The 18,424-nt window shown below is 51.1% G+C and overlaps 1 protein-coding gene and 1 long non-coding RNA gene across 2 annotated transcripts; one reads left to right on the forward strand and one right to left on the reverse strand.

Moving 5' to 3' along the window:
• Positions 1–6,215: 6,215 nt before the first annotated feature.
• On the reverse strand, positions 6,216–9,810 carry LOC123624239 (zinc finger and BTB domain-containing protein 47-like). Its single transcript, XM_045531871.1, is given in 7 exon segments — positions 6,216–6,289; positions 6,788–7,095; positions 7,097–7,129; positions 7,131–7,255; positions 7,257–8,677; positions 8,680–9,229; positions 9,592–9,810. Coding segments are annotated over 7 exon segments (2,730 nt in total).
• A 121-nt stretch (positions 9,811–9,931) lies between these two features.
• Positions 9,932–10,381, forward strand: LOC123624784. Its single transcript, XR_006730212.1, has 2 exons — positions 9,932–10,061; positions 10,154–10,381. It is a non-coding gene; the product is annotated as an uncharacterized LOC123624784 (long non-coding RNA).
• Positions 10,382–18,424: the final 8,043 nt, after the last annotated feature.

The following is an 18,424-nucleotide window of genomic DNA, read 5'->3' on the forward strand; positions in this document are numbered from 1 at the left end:
AAAGAACATCCTTGTTCTTAGGAAAGAAATGCTGGAATATTTAGGGGGATGGGGAACGGTGGCTCTGCAACTCACTTTCAAATGGTTCAGGAAGAAATCACAAAATTTTATTATACATATTGTGAAAATAAGTAATTAAAAATCTAAGCTGTTGAAACTTTAAAATATTATGAGCCACAACAGGCAGCTGTAACTTTTATTTCTCTGATTGTTTATAGATTAGCTGTTTCCTTACCCACATTGTTATGTAAAATGTTGTAAATGACTGAAGGGTGACAAGGAAGACCCCTTCCCTCTTACCTGACTAACTTCCCAAAGTCTTCATGACTCTCACCCAGACACTCATGACTATCACATTGTCTAAGATGGAATGTTAAATACAGTCTTTTAAGTTGGAAAGGAAAAGAAAACAAACTGTAACTAATTAAATTGCTGTAACTCATAAACAAGCCTGTATAGAAAATGTCACAATACTGTTAGAAAAAGTTCACACCTGTCCCCAAGGCTGCATCAGAAGAATGAGGACAAGTGGTTTAAGGAAAAGGAAAGAGAAGTTTATTAATTTGCTGGCAAATGAGGAGGATCGCAGACTTTCATCTTAAACAATCATTGTCCTCCTATAAGCAGAAATACAGAGCCTTTAAAAGGAGTTTTCAGCGTTGGGCTATCGCTGTGTAGCTGTAGCACCTTGGGTGAAGACGGTCCTGATCTCTGCCCGGCAGTTCAGTTGGGCTGTCTCTTGTGGTGCAAAGAACAAAGGACACTCCCTGCCCCTCTGACTACTGGCCTTGGGCAGGAACGCAGGTTTGAATTCCCAAAAAGAGTAGGGGCAGGGTTTAAAGAGACAACTTGTAATACATTTTGATCTTTTTCAGGCCCTTCTGTCACAATCCCACTAAATTCCTTTGTTTTCTGCCTATATAAGCAAGACCTTAACTTTAAACTTCAGAGTACTGACCCCATTTCTTTGGAGTCTGTGTTACCTGAATGGCTATTCTCAGCTTTGTGCTTTAATAAACCCTTTTAAACTGTGTTCTGATCCTTTCAATTATTTAAGGTTGACACCATATATGTAGAGGGGCGGAGGAGAGAGAGATATTGAGAGAGAGGGAGAGAGATCGAGAGATAAAGACAGAGACAGAGGCAGAAAGCAAATGTGGCAAAATGTGAATAGTTGCTGAGTGAAGGGGATAAGAGAGTTTTTTGTATTATTTATGAATCTCTTCTCTAAAATTTAAAATTATTTCAAAATTAAAAAATAAAAATCACAGGATATGGGCTTCCTAGGACCATGTTTATTGGGGTGTGTTTCCCAGCTGTCTGCGTTAGAATTTGCTGTGTGTTTAGACTCGACTCAGCAGGCCCAGGGCAGGCAGTCTGCTGCAGGAGGTTTGGGGCGAGGCCCCACGATCTGCGTTTTCCACAAGCGCCTCAGATGATTCTGGGTGAGCTGGTTGGTGGATGACACTTTAAGAGGAACTTCTTCAAGCAGATTTGTGCAAAATCTCGGGAGTGGCAGGATGATTGTAGCCCTGGCTGGTCTTGGCTATGCTTGCCCTGGGCAAACTGGATTCTGAGCCAACCGTTTTGAGGCAGGAACTAGGGCTGGTTTAGGATTAAGTCACCTGCCCAGACCCAGTGACACTGCCAGCTGTGCTGAACTCCCTTGCTCTTTCCTGTGTCTCTTCACTGACACAGTGACATGGTGTCCTCAGAGATGGTCTTGTAGTCACTCAAAGCCCCCAGGAATCCAAGGTAACATTACTGACACAAAGGTGGTGGCCCATAAACGGTGGCACAGGCAACAGTGGTGACGCTGCTGCTGCTGCTGGTCCGATATTGACATGCCGTTCCTGAATGACGTGCTGGGGAAAGCAGGCGCCGCGAACCAGGGCGGGCACACGAGGAGCACCAGATAAAGGGGCAGGAGCAAGGTGGGAGGGTGAAGCACACAAGGTGTTTGGGATTATTCATCTGTGTTTTCAGTGACTATTTTGTGAATCCCACGTGTGTGCCAGGAACTTTGCAAGGCGTGGAGAATATAGTTCAGACAGACAGAGCCTCCCTTCTCTCAGGGAGCTCGGCCCAGGCCTGGTCTCACCGCTGACGAGGACGGTGCAAGCGTAGCCTGGAGCTGCCATAAAGTTTGCGCGAAGGGAAGTGACTGGGAAACAGCAGTGTTAAGAAAGTCGGGCTCCAGATGATGGGGATGGGAGGGAATTCCTGAATGTAGAGAACCCATTTTCTGCAGATAAGAAGTGGGAATGTGGGTCCTAATAGTAATAGTCAAATAATAATAATAATGATGACAAAACAACTCAAGCTTTTGTCTCAGCCCTTACCAGTGAAATAGTTGGAAACCCACCCTCGGGTCCCACCCCCATGGCCTTTGGAGTCGTCCGGTTCCAGATCCCCAGGAACCTTCACCTCTTCCACCGCTGGAGGCCGCTCTCTCTGGCTGGATGTGCGACGCCCCTGCCTGGCTGCCTTTGCCATCACCTCCAGGCTTCCTCTTCCTGCTCCCCCCAGGCAAGGTCTTGACTCCTCCTCTGCTCTCCAGAGGGGGCTGCATTTACTTGTTTCTTATTTGCTTATTTTCTTTAACGTTTACTCCTTCAGTAGACAATGCACTCTGTAGTTGAAAGATCAAAGCTATCAAAGAAGACCCAATGAATAGGGCTCCTGCTATTCCAGCCCCCCGTCATGATGCCTCCCAGAGGTGACCGATGTTTCTCGTTTCCTGTGTATCTTCCCAGAGATAGTCTCTGTATATTAAGGCATATATACTTTTCGTCATTTTTTTTTTTTTTTGGAAAAAAATTCTAGTACATCGTAGATACCATTGTACTTTGCTTTTTTCATCTATTTGAAAATATCTCTTGGAGATCATTTCCTATCATGAGGAACCTCCTCCTTGTTTCTGCGACTGTATGGTATCCACGGTATCCATGGTTGTGATTTAACTAATTGGTCCCCAATTAGTGGTCATGTAGATCCTTTCCAAATTTTTCCCATTATAACATACATATAAAATGTATAACATCCACATGAGTATAGCTGCAGGTTAAATTCCTACAAGTAAGAATTGTTGGCTACAAGGATGTGAGCTTTGAGAGTTTGATGGACACGTGACTGCCTTCCACTGAAGTACTAATTGACATGTCCACCAACAATGTGTTAATGTAATTGTACATTTTGTCACACTCTTCCCACCATAAGAATCAATTTTTTGTCATTTGCAATCCTGTAGGTAAAAAAAACAAAAGGTATCCCATTGAAATTTTAATCTTCATTCCTCGTGTTATAAGTGGATTTCAACATCCTTCTGTATGTTTAAAATCTATTTTCATATTCTTTTGGAGGAATTTTACTCCCCCCGTATCCATTTCTCTTTTTTTATTGGGTTACATTGTTTTTTCCTTTTTATTTACAAGGAGCACTTTATATATTAGGCCAGATTAGCTCTTTGTTAGTGATGTGAGTTGCAAATGTATTTTTTCATTTGTCATTTAGTTTTACTTGCGTTGGTTTGCTTCAGGGACTTTAAGAAATTTGTATACTGTTGAATGAATCAATCTTTTCCTTTATGGTGTCTGTTGTGTTTCATAGTTAAAAAGATATTCTTTATACCAGGATTATTATTGTTGTTATTTTTGAGACAGTTTCTCACTCTGTTGCCTGGGCTAGAGTGCAGGGGCGTATCATAGCTCACTGCAGCCCCAAACACAGGGATCCTCCTGCCTCAGGCTCCTGAGTAGCTGGGACTACAGGAGTGCAACATCACACCTGGCTAAGTTTTTTTTTTTTTTTTTTAATTTTGTAGAGATGGGGTCTCAGTATGTTGCTCAGGCTGGTCTTGAACTCCTGGCCTCAAGCCATCCTAACACCTTGGCCTCCCAAAGTGCTAGGATTACAGGTGTGAGCCATTGCACCCAGCCAATACTAAGATTATTAAAAATTTTTCCCATAAAGTCTTTTAACACTTTCATAATTTAATTTTTTATATTAAAAATTTAAATCCATATTAAATTTATCCTGGTATAAGATGTGAAGTGTGAATTCATCTTCTGTTTTTTTGTTTCCTTTTTCCATCTGCTTTTCAATATTGCCTAGTGAGGTGTGAATTCAAATTCATGTTTTCCTCCAGATGGTTATCCAGTTATTTCAGATGGTTATCCAGTTATTTCAGAAGCATCTTTTCTGCACTAATTTGAAGTGCTGTCCTTTTCATATACTACATTTTCATTTATGTGTGGATTTATTTATGGATTTTATATTCTGTCCCATTTATCTATTTATCAATATCCTACTATTTCAGTGATTAATTGTAAAATGTCAATATTTGGCTGGGCTGACCCATTATTACTTTTTTTTTCCCAGAAATTTTTTGACTATTTTGCTTGTTTATTTCTACATATGATTTTTAGGATCAGCTTATCTACTTAAAACACCTCATTATTTTATTGGGATTTTTTAATTTATGAGCTATTTATAGAGTAAAGGAAAAATGGCATTTATGATGTTTCCATTCCAAGAATATGCTATGCCTTATTATTTGCTCAGGACACTTATTATGTGTCCAATAGTATTAATAACATTTTAAAGTTTTTATTTCATATAGATCTTACCTATTTCTTGTTATTTCCAAGTAGATTTTCTTTTTGCTATTGTAAATTCCTGTTTAGTATATTTTCTAACTGGTTGTAATTTGTATTTATTGAAGGATATTGAGTTAATCATTTCTGCATGTTAATTTTGAATTTTCTTGTTTGTGAAACAGGCAAACTAAATGAGGGTTTTAAATCATTAGAAATTAATTTGTTCCCTCTTCTTTTTAATATTTATTCATACAGTAAATTCTTTCTTTATTACTGGTCAATTCAGGTTTTCTTGTGCAGTAGCTAATGTTGAGTATCCTTTACTTTGACAGAACTTATTAACAGATTTGTCATGGATATCCCTCTATGTGTATAGTGTATTAGGAGTTTTTTGTTATTTATGTTGATGCCACCATTTTGTGTTAAATCAACAAAAAATTTAAATATTTTTCCAATGAATCGTGATTGATTCCTCTTCACCAATTGAATTATCACCCAACACAAGAGCCTATTCATCATAACTCATTACTTCTACTATTGATCTATTTTTTTCCTGTTTAATGAATTATTGCTTTTGGTATGATCTGAAATTTGTTTTGGTTACAATTTCCTTCTCGATGTTAGAACAATTTTTATCAATTTCTTTGCTTCTATTTGTCACTTTTGTTTCATATGCCATTAATTTTATATGTGGATTTCCTCTAAGCTTTTTAATAAATTTAAAGATGAGAAAATAAAGTCCTTTTTATATATGCCCAAATCAGGAATATATAATTATGTTCCAAAACATCTTTCAATTATAGTGATAATGGCATATTTAAGCTTTTTTTTTTTTTTTTTCAGAATAAAGTGCTTCATTTATTGATGATTAAAATGTCCCCAGCCCCCTGCCCCAGGGCCATGGGCCTCACAGGGAGGTCAGAAGGGTTCAGCGCCCCCAACTATGCCCCTTGGGCCCAGGCCTCTTCCCACCCCGGCCACGCTGGGAAGGTGGTAGCGTGGGGGAGTAGTGGGAGTTTAAGGTGCAAAAAGTATAACAAACAAAACTGTATAAACACAAGAGGAAAGAGCTTAACTAGGAAACATGTAGTTTACGGAACCTTCCACTCCATCTTAAAAGCAGGAATGAAGACATTAAATGACAACAAAATAGGATTTCCTATTAGTGCAGGCCTCATGAGGGCAAGCACCGGGCACAGGCTGGGGTCCCCTGTCCCCAGGGGTTTCTCTCACCAGCAGTGCTGTGAGCGGCCCACCCACCTGTGCAGAGGCCCGGGAGGAGCCAGGATGCTGGAGCCGGCCAGGGACAGGCTGTGGCTGCCCTAGTGCGGGCCACAGGGGAGCAGAGACGGACACAGACACACACGTCTCCTTCTGGTGTGAAACACGGGCCAGGGTAGCTGGTGAGGGGCGGAGGTGCTCTGTGAGCAGCAGCCCTGCCCCCTGTCCCACCGAGAGCACCTTGAAACCCCAAAACACTTGTCCAAGTGGTCCTCCTTGGACCCTGCCCCTGGGGTCTAGCCTGTCTGCAGGGGTTCCTTCACTCCAGCCCCTGGGAGCTGGTGCTGAGGGAGGCACCTGTCTGCCCACCTAGGGCCTGGCCCACAGCACCAAGGCCTAGCAGCTTCGGGGGACATCGCCGGGACTCAAGACCCACGGTGCAGCCTGGTGCAGGTTGGGGGCCCCCGGGCCTGCCAGCAGGGATGTGGGTGGGGAAAGCAAGCCCCTGGGGTCCAGCCCCTGACTCCCCCACACTACTTGGTGCAGAGCCCGGACTGCAGTTCCCGCTGCTCAACGCTCCCCACCCGCACCCGCTAGTGTCCAGTCTCAAGCCCTGGCGGGGTGTCCACAGCCCTCAGACTGGGTCCACAACTCTTCTACGGGGCGGCACCCCAACTTTTCCCCAAACCCTGCAAGAAGAAGGAGCAAATTAGGGACACGAGCACGTGGGGCTAAACCGCTGAGGCCGCTCCAGGCTGGGCCTGACCAACCCTCTCCGGCTCCGGCCTCAGCAGCGTGACCGGCCACTACACCTGCCCCGGGCCCCTCCGTCCCCGCCGGACCTGCCGCCTCCAGCACCCCCCTCGCCTGGAGGGGTGCTGCAAACAGTTTCCTCTCTTTTCTTTTTCCTTCACTTCCAAAAAAAACCCAAAAAGTAAAGGCTTCAGGGAGCCGCAGAAGGGGGGCACTTGCGAGGGAGGCGTCCTCCACCGGCTCTGGGGGCTGCCGGCCCGCGCCCCCGGGTCGGGGTCTCAGGCGGAGCACATCCAGCCACCTCTGGAGGAGGGGGCGGCGGCCCAGGCCCGAGCTGCTGCCCCCCAGCAAGGGGGGAGGGCAGCGGGGTCCCCCCCGGAGCGGGCCCTGGGCTCCAGGTCGCAGCAGGTGTAGCTCGGCAGCTAGTTGGTGGCGTTCATGCCCCGCCAGTGCCGGCAGCGGTGGGGACGAGGGGCGGCGGGGAGGCGGGGTCTGGGGGAGCCCGGGGAGCAGGGGCAGCGCGGGCCTGAGGCTGGGCGGGGGGCAGGCCCGGGCCGGGGCGGGCGGTCGCCGGCCCGCGGGCGGCTGACAAGGAAGCATTTCTCCTTGTGGGCCTCGAGCACGTCGGGGCAGCGGCAGCGCGGGCCGCACACGTCGCAAGGCTCCGGCTTCTGCCCGTGTGCGGCGCCGGCGCCGCTTCACGCTGGGCGGGCTGGGGAAGCTCCTGCCGCAGATGTCGCAGATGTCCGGCCTCTCCCCTGTGTGGGTCTTCGTGTGCTCATCAAAGCACTGCTTCATGTTGAAGTCCTGGCCACACCACTGGCACAGGAGCTGCTTGTGGCCAGTGTGGATGCTCACGTGTGACGGCAGCTGGTACTTGTACTGGAAGCGCTCCTTGCAGTTGTCACATCTGAATGGCTTCTCCCCGGAGCGCTGCAGTGAGTGCACCTCGAGGGACATGCTGCGCTTGAAGGACTTCCCGCAGGCTTCACAGGTGGAGGGCATGTCCTTGGTGTGGGCAACCATGTGCGAAACATGGGCCATGGTATAGAACTCACAGATCTCACATGAGAACTTCTTCTCTGCGTACCCATGCACAATCTTCTTGTGCTCATGGAGGGACCAGAGCTTCTTGAAAGCTTTGCCACACGTCACACACTGGATGTTGCGCTCGCAGTCCGTCTGCCGCTGCAGCAGCCGCTCACTCTCTAGCAGGAAGCGCTTGCCGCACTGGTCACAGATCTGCATGTGGCTGTGGGTCACATTCATGTGTTTCTCCAGGTACCAGCGGTTGTTGAAAACTCGTGGGCACTTCTGGCACGGGTGGTGCTGCTTCTCCTCCAGCCTCACGTTGGCCCCCCGCCCATCAGTGGCTGGAGGCCCTCGGACTGGTGCAGAGGCCACTCTGGGGGACAGCTTGGGTCGCTTCCCACTACGTGGCCCAGCCTCCTCAGGCTCAGAGGTGCCTTGGCGCCAGGCATTCTCCCGGGACCCCGTGGCCATGCGACTGTGGGGAGGGGGGTCAGCACGGCTGCCCCGGCGCCCTAGTGGCCCCTGCATGCTGCCAGCTTCCCCCTCCTCTGCTTCCTCCTCCTCAGAGCTCTCTTGATCCTGCTCACTGGGCCCTTCCTCCTCCTCCTCTTCTTCCTCTTCCTCCTGCTCACTGTGCCCTTCCTCTTCCTCCTCTTCCTCTTCTCCCTCACTGCCACTTTCTTGATCCTCCTCCTCCTCTCCTCCACTGCCACCATCCTCCTCTTCCTCATCCTCTTCTTCCTCCTCCTCCTCCTCCTCTGAGTGTCTCTGCAGTGCATCCTCCCGGCCCAGCATCATGGTGGCCGGCTCGTCCCAGGGCCTGGCTTCCCCTCGGCCAGTGGACACGTGCAGTGTCTGGTTGTTGAGGTTCACCTCCACAATGATCTGGGACTGCTCCTGGCGGCTGTAGGTGCCAGAACCCCCAAGCTCTTCCTCCAACTCCTCCCCACCCTCCAGCTTACACAAGCTGGCCGGGGGCCTGCCGGCCTCCTCGACAGCACCCTCCTTCTCCTCTTTGAAGAAGGGCTGGGCTGGCCCAATAGTGGCAGGCACTGTGCCACCAGTGGTCCCTGCCCGTCCTCCACGTGCACTGAGTAGGGGTCAGGACCCTCGCGGGCACAGATCTTGGGCAGGCCTGGGGTGTCCGCCTCCTGCTTGATGTCACAGTAGTAGGGTGGCACAGCTGGGGTGCAGCTGGCAGCCGGCTGGGCCAGGGCCACAGTGCCGGGACCTGGTGGGCCTAGGGAGCGGGCGTCCAGCAGTTCCTGGCGGGACGCGGCGATGCCGGCCATCTGCAGCAAGGAGGCGGCACTGAGCACCTCGTGGGCGCTGGCTGCGTTGACCAGCAGCTCGGGCGTGTAGATGAAGCTGAGAATCTGCTGCAGGCCACCAGGCGCCAGCGCCTCCAGGGACAGCTCCACACGCCGCAGCTGCTCGTTCTGGGTGAAGAGCGAGTGGAAGAACCGGCTGTGGGCAGCGCGCGCGCCCGTGTGCGCCGGGAAGACGCTGCGCTGGGGCACCCGCACCAGGCCCACGTCGCAGGGGTCGGGCCGGAAGAGGCGCTGCTGGGTCAGGCGGCCCGTCAAGCAGGCGAAGTGCGGCGCCACGTCCTCCGCCAGCGAGAACTCAGCGCCGGTGAGTCAGCTGTGGTCCCAACCTGCAGCGTGGCGCGTGGCGCTGGGGGCTCGCAGGGCCCCGCGGGGTCGCGCTGCCCCCACGGCCGGGCCGGGCCGCCCCCGCGCAGGGCCCCGCGACCACGGCCCCGGGGGCGAGTCCAGCGCCGAGCAGCTCTTAGGCTTTAATAAGTTTTGAATAAGCGTTTTGCTTTTTGTTTGTGTCCAAGTTTCTCGTGCCTGTCTCTGAAAACACATTTTAGAGCCATGTTAAAATGTTGGTTGGTCACCTTGCAGGGCTTGAATGGCACATCGCTGGGACCCTGACGGGAGGTGGGGACTCATCTGGTTTGAGTTTAGTGGGTCACAGTCACTTCCTCACGCTCAGCTCCTGGTGGCCGTCCGGGTCTGGGACGCCTCCCGGGAATGTCTCGCTGCGTCTCCGCTGCTGACCGCGGGCGCAGGAACCGGTCCTGTGGCCCCGCCCAGCGCCACCAGGCAGGAGTTAAAGTCAGCGTGAGAGACTGTTCCGAACTGACGACAGCTGAGCTGTCTAATTTTCGCAATGTCTGATGACACAGGGCCACGCACATGCTGTCGCCGGAGCCCTTCGCGGGCCCCGGGGCGCGGCAGGAGCGAGGCCGAGGCGCGGCCCCTCCAGCCAGGTCGCCCCGCTGCGGGCTGTGCCTGCGCAGCCCTCCGGCTTCTCCGGTTTCTCTTAGAAAATCCCCAAGTGCATCTCAGCTGGGTGACAATGAGAGCGTCCAGGCCTGCGGAACAGCGAAAGCTTCTAACTCCATTCAGGTCCCGCCAGCTCCAGCTTTTCCTGCCGGGGCCTCTGCAGGTAGGAGCCTGGGACAGGGCTCTAGCCTAGTTCGCTCCAAGTAGAAATTTCATTTTGAATAATTTTCGGTTGATTTTCTTATTCTTTTTCAGGTCAACAACCATACGGTCTGGAAATACAGTTGGCCCTTGAACAACACGGGTTTGAACTGCACAGGCCCAGTTACGTGTGGTTTCTCCTCCGCCTCTGCCGCCCAAGACAGCCCGACCACCCTCCTCCTCCTCCGCCTCAGCCTGCTCAGCATGGAGACGACGGGGATGAAGACCTTCCTGAGGCTCCACTTCCACTTAATGGATAGTAAATATATTTTCTTTTCCTTATGATTTTCTTAATAACATTTTCTTTTCTCTAGCTTACTTTATTGTAAGCTAATAATACATATAACATATAAGATATGTGTTAATCAACTATGTTACTGATAAGGCTTCCAGCCAAGAGTAGGCTATCAGTAGTTAAGTTTTTGGGGAGTCAAATGTTATACGAGGTCAGTTCCCTCACTCAACCGCTGCCATGGTCAAGGGTCAACTTAATGTTAATTTTGTGCCTCCTTTGCTGCCTTTTTTTTTTTTTTTGGAGACAAGGTCTCGCTCTGTCCTCCAGGCTGGAGTGCAGTGGCATCATCATAGCTCATTGCAACCTCAAACTCCTGGGCTCAAGCGATCCTCTTGCCTCAGCCTCCCAAGTAACTAGGACTACAGATGTGTACCACCACAGCCAGCTAATTAAAATTTTTTTTTTTTTTTGGTAAAGATGGGATGTCATTGTATTGCCCAGGCTGATTTCAAACTCCTGGCTTCAAGCAAGCTTCCTGCCTCAGCCTCCCGAAGTACTGAGATTACAGGTGTGAGCCACCATGCCCAGCCCTTTGCTGCTTTTATAGTTATTGTTTCCTTCTCTTGTGTAATTGTTTTGGCTAGTGTGCGGAAAGAGTTAACACAGGCGATCTGAAATTGCTCTCCTTAGAAAGGCCTGCTTGCAAGCTTGGTCCTTGGCTGGCATCCGGGAACTTAGACTTTGGGAGGATCCCACATTAACTAACTGATGAGTGGCTCACAAATTGTACAAACAGTATGGTTTAGGCGCAGTACAAACTTCCCTTCTGGGATCTAGAATTTGGTTCTCTCCAGGCAGAGGGTGCCCATGTGACCAGCCCCAATAAAAACCCTGGGCTCTGAGCCTCTACGAGGTTTTCCTGGTCAGCAGCATTTCCCACTTATTGCTGGGAAAATCAGTATGTTCTGCATGGCTCCCCTGGGAGAGACCTTGAAGCTTGCTCCTGGTTCCCTCCGGAATTTTGCCCCATGACTTTGTCCCTTTGCTGATTGTGCATAGCATCCTTTTGCTATAACAAATCTCAGCCATGGGTCCAGCTCTCTACTGAGTCTTGGGAGTCCCCCTAGAGAATTATCAAACCTGTGGGTGGTCTTGGGGGCCCTGACTCAGCTAGACACTCTATTTGTGGTGAAGCCACCTGTAAATGGCGAGAAACGGCCTCCTCCTGCCCATGTTAAGATCAGTTATTGGCTCACAAATGGTGTTCTCTGAAGGCCCCACCTCCCTGCTGTTCAGCTGAAGCACTTCCCAGAGCCGTCAACACTGCCTGGGGTCCTGTTAGAATGCAGAGCTCCTCTCCCCCTCTCAGAGTGTCAGGTCCGGCCTCCTGGTGGACTGTTGTCCTGCTTCTTTGGCTCCTTGCTTGGAAAATTCACAAGCAGGGCCGGTGCCACCGAGTGACCACAGACAGGAAGCAATTCCATGCAAACAGCTTTTATTGCAGAAAAGAAGGGAGCTATACAAAGTGAGAGCACATTCCAGAGAGGAACGGGTCGGTCTCCACGAGTGGGGAATGACGTTGAGGACTCCCAGGTGGTTTCCTTTGATTGGCCTGGTCCGGGGCAGGGCTTACAGGGACTGTGGGTGTCACCAGATGATTGATGCATGTGATTTGACAGGTGTTCTTATAACAAAGTCGCAGCTCCGCAGCTGTGTGAGCCTCAAACCTCAAGTCCCTGCTCTTCGTGGTTGTCAGCTGCGCTTTCCTGCAGTCCCTTCCCCACTTCTCCATCCCCTCGGAACTGTCATCCTGGCCTCTATCAGCCACCTGCAGATTTGATCTCTGCCTAACAAGAGCTTCTGACCGAGGAGGTCTGAGGAGCTCACCAGCGCCCCAGGGATCCGGACTGCACGGTCCCAGACGCAGCCCAGCATCTGCCTTTATCTTTCCTTGGAGGTTTGTCCCAAAGGGTTTCTCTTCTATCCTTTTTCTCAACTTCCCTCGTCTAGTCCATACCTGGCAAAGTCCACTGGGGTGGACTGTGGGGTGGGGTGATTCCCTGTGCCATCCACTCACGACCATCCCTCTGCACAGGTTCCTGCTCGCCACACTCTCCTGTCACACAGGTGTCCCCCAAAGCCAGTTCCACGCTCCGAGGGCCAAGAGCTGGTCTCGACTCTGTGAGGGCACCCGGGAGCCGCCCGTCAGCAGCTCCAACTCAGGCCACTCACTTCCTCTTCCCTCTCAGGCGAGCCAGACCCTGCGGGTCCCAAATGTGCGGTTCTGGTGGACGCTGCTCACACCCTGCCCTGAGACCCATGTCTCAGACACCTGCCCTGAGACACCCTGCCCTGAGACCCGTGTCTCAGACACCTGCCCTGAGACACCCAGCCCTGAGACCCGTGTCTCAGACACCTGCCCTGAGACATCCAGCCCTGAGACATCCAGCCCTGAGACCCGTGTCTCAGACACCTGCCCTGAGACACCCTGCCCTGAGACCCGTGTCTCAGACACCTGCCCTGAGACATCCAGCCCCGAGACCCGTGTCTCAGACACCTGCCCTGAGACATCTAGCCCTGAGACATCCAGCCCTGAGACACCCAGCCCTGAGACATCCAGCCCTGAGACATCCAGCCCTGAGACCCATGTCTCAGACACCCTGCCCTGAGACATCCAGCTAAGAAGCGTCAATTAATTCAGGGATCACGATGACTTGTGGAAAGTTGTTTTCAAGATTAAAGCCTTCCGCCATGGGGGTTGATCCAAGGGTGTTGGAGCGTGGTGGGAAAGATGCTTCAACATCAAGGGAGACCGTAGGAAACCAGTACATGAATCTGAATGTGAAGTAATGAGACAGTGCTAATCGGGACCTTGGTGGACGAGGTCACATTGGATGACTTTTTCAAACTGTGGGTCCATTTCTCATTTTCAGAACCAATAGATTCTCTTGTGTTTTTTTTTTTTTTTTTTTTTTTTTTTTTTGACAGAGTCTCATTCTGTCACCTGGGCTAGAGTGCCATGGTGTCAGCTTAGCTCACAGCAACCTCAAACTCCAGGGCTTAAGTGATCCTCCTGCCTCAGCCTCCTGAGTGCCTGGGACTGCAGGTTCCAGCTAATTTTTTAATTTTTATTTTTGTAGAGATGGAGTCCTGCTGTGTTGCCCAGGCTGCTCTCGAACTCCTGGCCGCAAGTGATCCTCCCGCCTCAGCCCCTCAAAGTGCTGGGATTATAGGTGTGCGCCGCTGTGCTGGCCTCTTTCATCTTTTTCAAACACTCCCTGCCTCCTGCCCATCTAAATGAGGTTAGGACCAAGGGGCCTTCGGGGTTAAAGAGATCCGTGTTAAAACCATGTGTGTGACTTCATTGAACCCTCAGAATCCGGTCACCTCATGTAAAATGAAAATGGTACCAGCACCTGCACGATGTCGGCAGAAGAGTGACGTGCAGAGTCCCACGAGAAGCACTCGTCACAGGGTCTGGTAAATGGGGAGCTTCGAGACGTGGTCGCAGTCCTCCTCCGTTCCTGAGGTCCAGTGGGACCTGCCTGCCTCATGGGCTTGTTGACTTCTCTGGCCACACAGCAGCCGAGCCCTGCCGCGCTGAGGCGTGACATTCGGTCCTGGATTATTGTCCGTGCAGTGAGTGGATTAGATGTAGCTCCTGAGCTAGACTGCACACTGTGAGGACATAGCCTGTGTTTTCTTCTTCTTCCTTTTCTGTGCCCCTTGTTCTCAGAAATTCTCCTGGCTGGAGCTGAGGGGGACCTGGGGGATTTTCTTTGTCCACATCAAGTCCAGGTCCTCTAGCCCCAGGCTCCTCAGAGCCCCGCAGGCAGCCCCCATGAGATCTAGGGCCTGGGCTGCCCTCCTGCAGGGGTCCTGCCACCTGGCAGATGCCCAGGGCTGAATGTGCACCCAGCAGGCCCGTGGCCTGGGCACCCAGCTGCTCCCTGAGGGCACTTAGTCTCCCCTCATCTTGCCGGGTGACAGGGGCCGGCCAGCATCTTGCTTTGCAGGCCTGTGGAGTCTCCATGGCAACACGCTGGGACAGGGTGCGAGGGGCTGTTTTAATGGAACAGGCGCGTTCTGTTTAGTGAGGGGCATTCGAGACCCAAGCTGAGGAGATTACACGAGCTGACTTCTTGACAATGTAATTATAGCTCATTTTCCTCACTCAACTAAAACCCCGTGGCCGGGCACCGGCCTGCTCTGGCCAGCGCGGGGGCAGCCGCCGCGGCCTGTCGTGTTGGGGCACCGGGCAGTGGCGGGTCTGCTTCCATTAGAATGTTCCTGAGAAACTGTGCACAACTGGTTTTCATGAGCATTTGCCTTGGGCTGGCGTCACGGTGTCGGGAAGGCTGCACGGCCGACTGATCGTGGAGTGCCCGCCAGCGTCCGCGTTGAGGTTCCCAAGCAGTTACTTGTCTGTAAACTCCGGGGAAGTTGGGGTTCCTATCCGAGGCGACAAGCTATTCTAAGTGAATCCTTTGGGAAAGAGAAAAATCCTTTTGTAGTGAAGAATGATCTCCCCTAATCGACGCCTCTGGTGAATTGGGCTTCCCTTGCCGTAGGGGGTCTTGAGTGCACTGGGGTCAGCGGGGTCACGTGGCCCCAAGGGGCAGATGGGGGGGGAAGGGGGGAAGCAGCACAGTGGGGGGCAGGTGAATTGAGCACCTGCTGCTTCCTGTTCTCACGTGACCCACTTGGGAGTCCTGTGCAGTAGGTGTCACTACCCCCTTTCCCAAGTGAACAAAGTGAGGCCAGAAGAGGCCAAGTAGGAGTCTGAGGTGGCCCCGCTGGCAGGGGCTGGGCCAGGACTCGGTCTGAGGCCACTTCACTGCCGGCCTGGAAGGAGGCCCTGGGCGCTGCAGCCCTCTGCCTGGGAACAACCTTGAAGGCTCTGGAATTTCAGGCCGCTCTTACTTCTAGCTCTTTGAAGCCATTCTCAGAATCGAGTCCCCTTATCCTTCAAGAGAGGAGATGAGTTTTCTCTGGGTGAGTGTCCTGGGCTCATTCCACGGTGGCCCGGAGGACAATGGCTTAGTGTTTCCCTCCCAGCCCTCCGGGACGCCTGGGGCTGTGCCGAGTCTTCCTCGACCTTCTCCTCTTCAGACAACCAGATTATTTAGAGCAGCAAACAGCTCAGGTTTCCCATTTTAACCAGAAGCTGGGGTTAAAGTTTTTAATGACCAGAGTGGTCTTTTATTTTTATTTTTTCATTTTACAAATGCTTTAAATACAGTTATAAAAATAAGCTTTGATTTTACAAGAAAGCCAATACATTATTTCTTATTTTATTTTTTATTTCCTTCAGCTAGCCTAGAAAAAGCAATATATTAATATTAAAAGACGATGGGATGGGAAGCAAATTTCCGTGTTCCAAATGCTAACTCGACACAAGATTTCCTTTAAATGGGGAACTACCTAAATGCATGTGATGTAGTTATGTTTCTAAAATTACAATTAAGTCTTTATTTAAATATTTTTAGATGCAATTTTATCTCATGCAAACTATTGCATAAAGTGTATGTGATATAAGTTTTAACCACAAATACAACCAGAGCCAGCCCAGATCTTCCTAAAGTACACTTCGGGTGGGACATTAACACCCTAAGGTGTTCATGAGGTGTTCTCTGAAAGAAATGTTGTGTAACAAAAGCATTTGCCAAACACTGAGTGAAAGCTGAACACGTTATCTGAAACTGCAGGACTCCCTCTAAGATCTCAACATGCTAGTATATATTTATATTGGCTATCTATTGCTATAGAACATATTATCCCAAAAGCCAGTGGTTAGAAACAACAATAAACTGTGAGATGCCACTCACGGCATCTGCGGGTCAGGAATTTATGAGCGTCCTGCTTGGGTGGCTTTGGCTCATGGTCTCCCCCGAGGCTGCAGTCAAGGTGTCAGCTGGTGACGCGTCATCCGAAGGCTGGACTGGAGCCGGGGATCCTCACTCGGCCCGCAAGCTGGTGATTGGTGGAGCCCTCGGTTCCTCTCCCCGGACCCCTCTGTACAGGGCTGCTTCAGGGTCCTCCCGCTGTGGTGGCCAGCTTCCCCCAAGGGACAAGGCAGAAGCTGCAGGAGGCATCACCTCCCCCAGACTCTATTGGTCACCCCCACCAGCCCCGCAGCATTGTGGGAGGGCTCCACAAGCCCTTGAAGTCCCAGAGGCAAGATCTTTGGGGCATCATGATACCTTTCAACCTTGGTGTACGGTTTTCTCCAAACTTGCTTTACCTCAGATAGTCACAAAATCCTTTTGTCTTTCAAGGAATGCGTATCCTGGTGTGTGTTGATTCCCGCTGTTCTAGCCCAGGCTGCTCAGTCCGACCCCTGGCCCAGATGAGCTATTGCCCACCAGCCTGTGTGGTGCCCGGAGACTTCTTTGTATTTGGTGTGCGTGCATGTGGGCGTGTGTCCACACGCGTGTGCGCACATGGGTAGGTGCACATTCGGGTATGCATCTGGGTGTGTGTGTACATGCATGGGTGCACCTGGGTGTGTGTGCATGCATGTGTGTGCACGTGGGTGGGTGCACATGTGTGTGTGTGCACGTGGGTGGGTGCACGGTGCTGGCCAGGAGCTCTGTGGGCAGAGCCTGAGCTGAAGGACTTCCTGGGTATTTAAACTGCACCCCCAGGGGCTCTTCCCTTGCTGCAGTGCTGAGTTCCCGCCCACGCTGGGGCCACTCCCTCCCTTGCTGCCACTGAGTTCCCAGATTCAGAGCTGGGGTTTCTCTCCACTTCTTGGTTTCTTCCTCACCTTCCTCCACTTTGTGCCTGGATCCCCCTTTCTCTTTCACATCAAAGCCATCTTCCTGGCTTTTCTTTCACAAAAAGCTATGGTGGTCAAATCAGAAAGAACTTCTAAAACAGGATTCTGAGCCGTTCACGACCGAATGTATCTCCCCCTTCTTTGCCGAGAGGAAGGCTCTCCCTGCAGACCCAGCCGCCTGGTCAGCACGTCCCGGGGAGGGTCGCTCTCCCTCCCTGTCCAGCCAAGGATGGGCCAAATCTAAGGCAGGAAAAAAGAGACACAGGGACTTGAGATTTCATATCCCGTTACAGGCACCGTTTGTCCTTCTATCCCAGACCTGCCTCTGCCTGCATCTAGCTCGGGCAGGAACGCAGCCTTCCTGACCATCGAGCTTCTCTGACATGCTCTTGCCCTCATTCCAGGAAACCACGTCTTTCCTGCTTTGCTTTTGTGGTGGCCCTCCCTCCACCTCCTCGCCCCCTCTACACCGCAGTTGCCTCGCACGTCCTACCATGGATTTGGCTCAGCCACGTGCCTGCTGCCCTTGTCCTAGCGACAGTGTGAGGTCCCTAAATGAGCATCCGAAGCCGTGGCCCTGGCTGGATATGGGCAGGGGCTGCATCCTCAGGCAGCCAGGCAGAGGGTCTGGAAACACAGCACGCTGTTCTTGTTTCTCCGTGAACTCGTGTGGTGAACACGAGAAGGCTCATAGGCTGCTCAGTGTCCTGGTTGTCCAGTGCTGGGATGGGGAGGGACACACACCGCATCTGACGCGCCATCAGGCGGGGTTAACGAGTTTCTCTCTCTCCCCCTCTCTCTCTCTTTACTTTTCCGTCCATGTCCTGGGCAAAGCTTACTTATTCGTAGAAGTCTTGTCCATTGTGTCATTTCCTTCCTTCTCTGAAGGGCAGATTTCCATCTGGGTATCTGGGAAGAGAGGAAAGGAAAATAGTTCTTGGACAGGGTGGTTCTGGAAATTAATAGCTCCCTCCTCTGTGTTGTCAATCTCCAGACTTAAAGGATACAACTTTTTTTTTTTTACCACCCTGCACAATTGGTGATTAAACACCAGGGTTGTTATGACAGAGAAAAAAGGTTAGATTCTAATTTTGGCAGCAAGAATAAAGACTGACCTTGTCAATAAAATGTAGTCAGGGAGTTTAAACTCTTTTGCCAAAGGCCTGGTTTCCCAACTAGAGGGCCGTCCTCCGCCTCCTCCAGTGAAGTTGCTGATATTTGCCCTTGTTGATACGTTGTCCTAAAATGCTGTGCAATTATTTTCCCCTTAATTGTCTCCTGGAACTACTTAGCACATTTTCTCTGAGTG

Source organism: Lemur catta, chromosome 19 (genome assembly GCF_020740605.2).
Source record: "Lemur catta isolate mLemCat1 chromosome 19, mLemCat1.pri, whole genome shotgun sequence".
Classification (NCBI taxonomy): Eukaryota; Metazoa; Chordata; class Mammalia; order Primates; family Lemuridae; genus Lemur; species Lemur catta.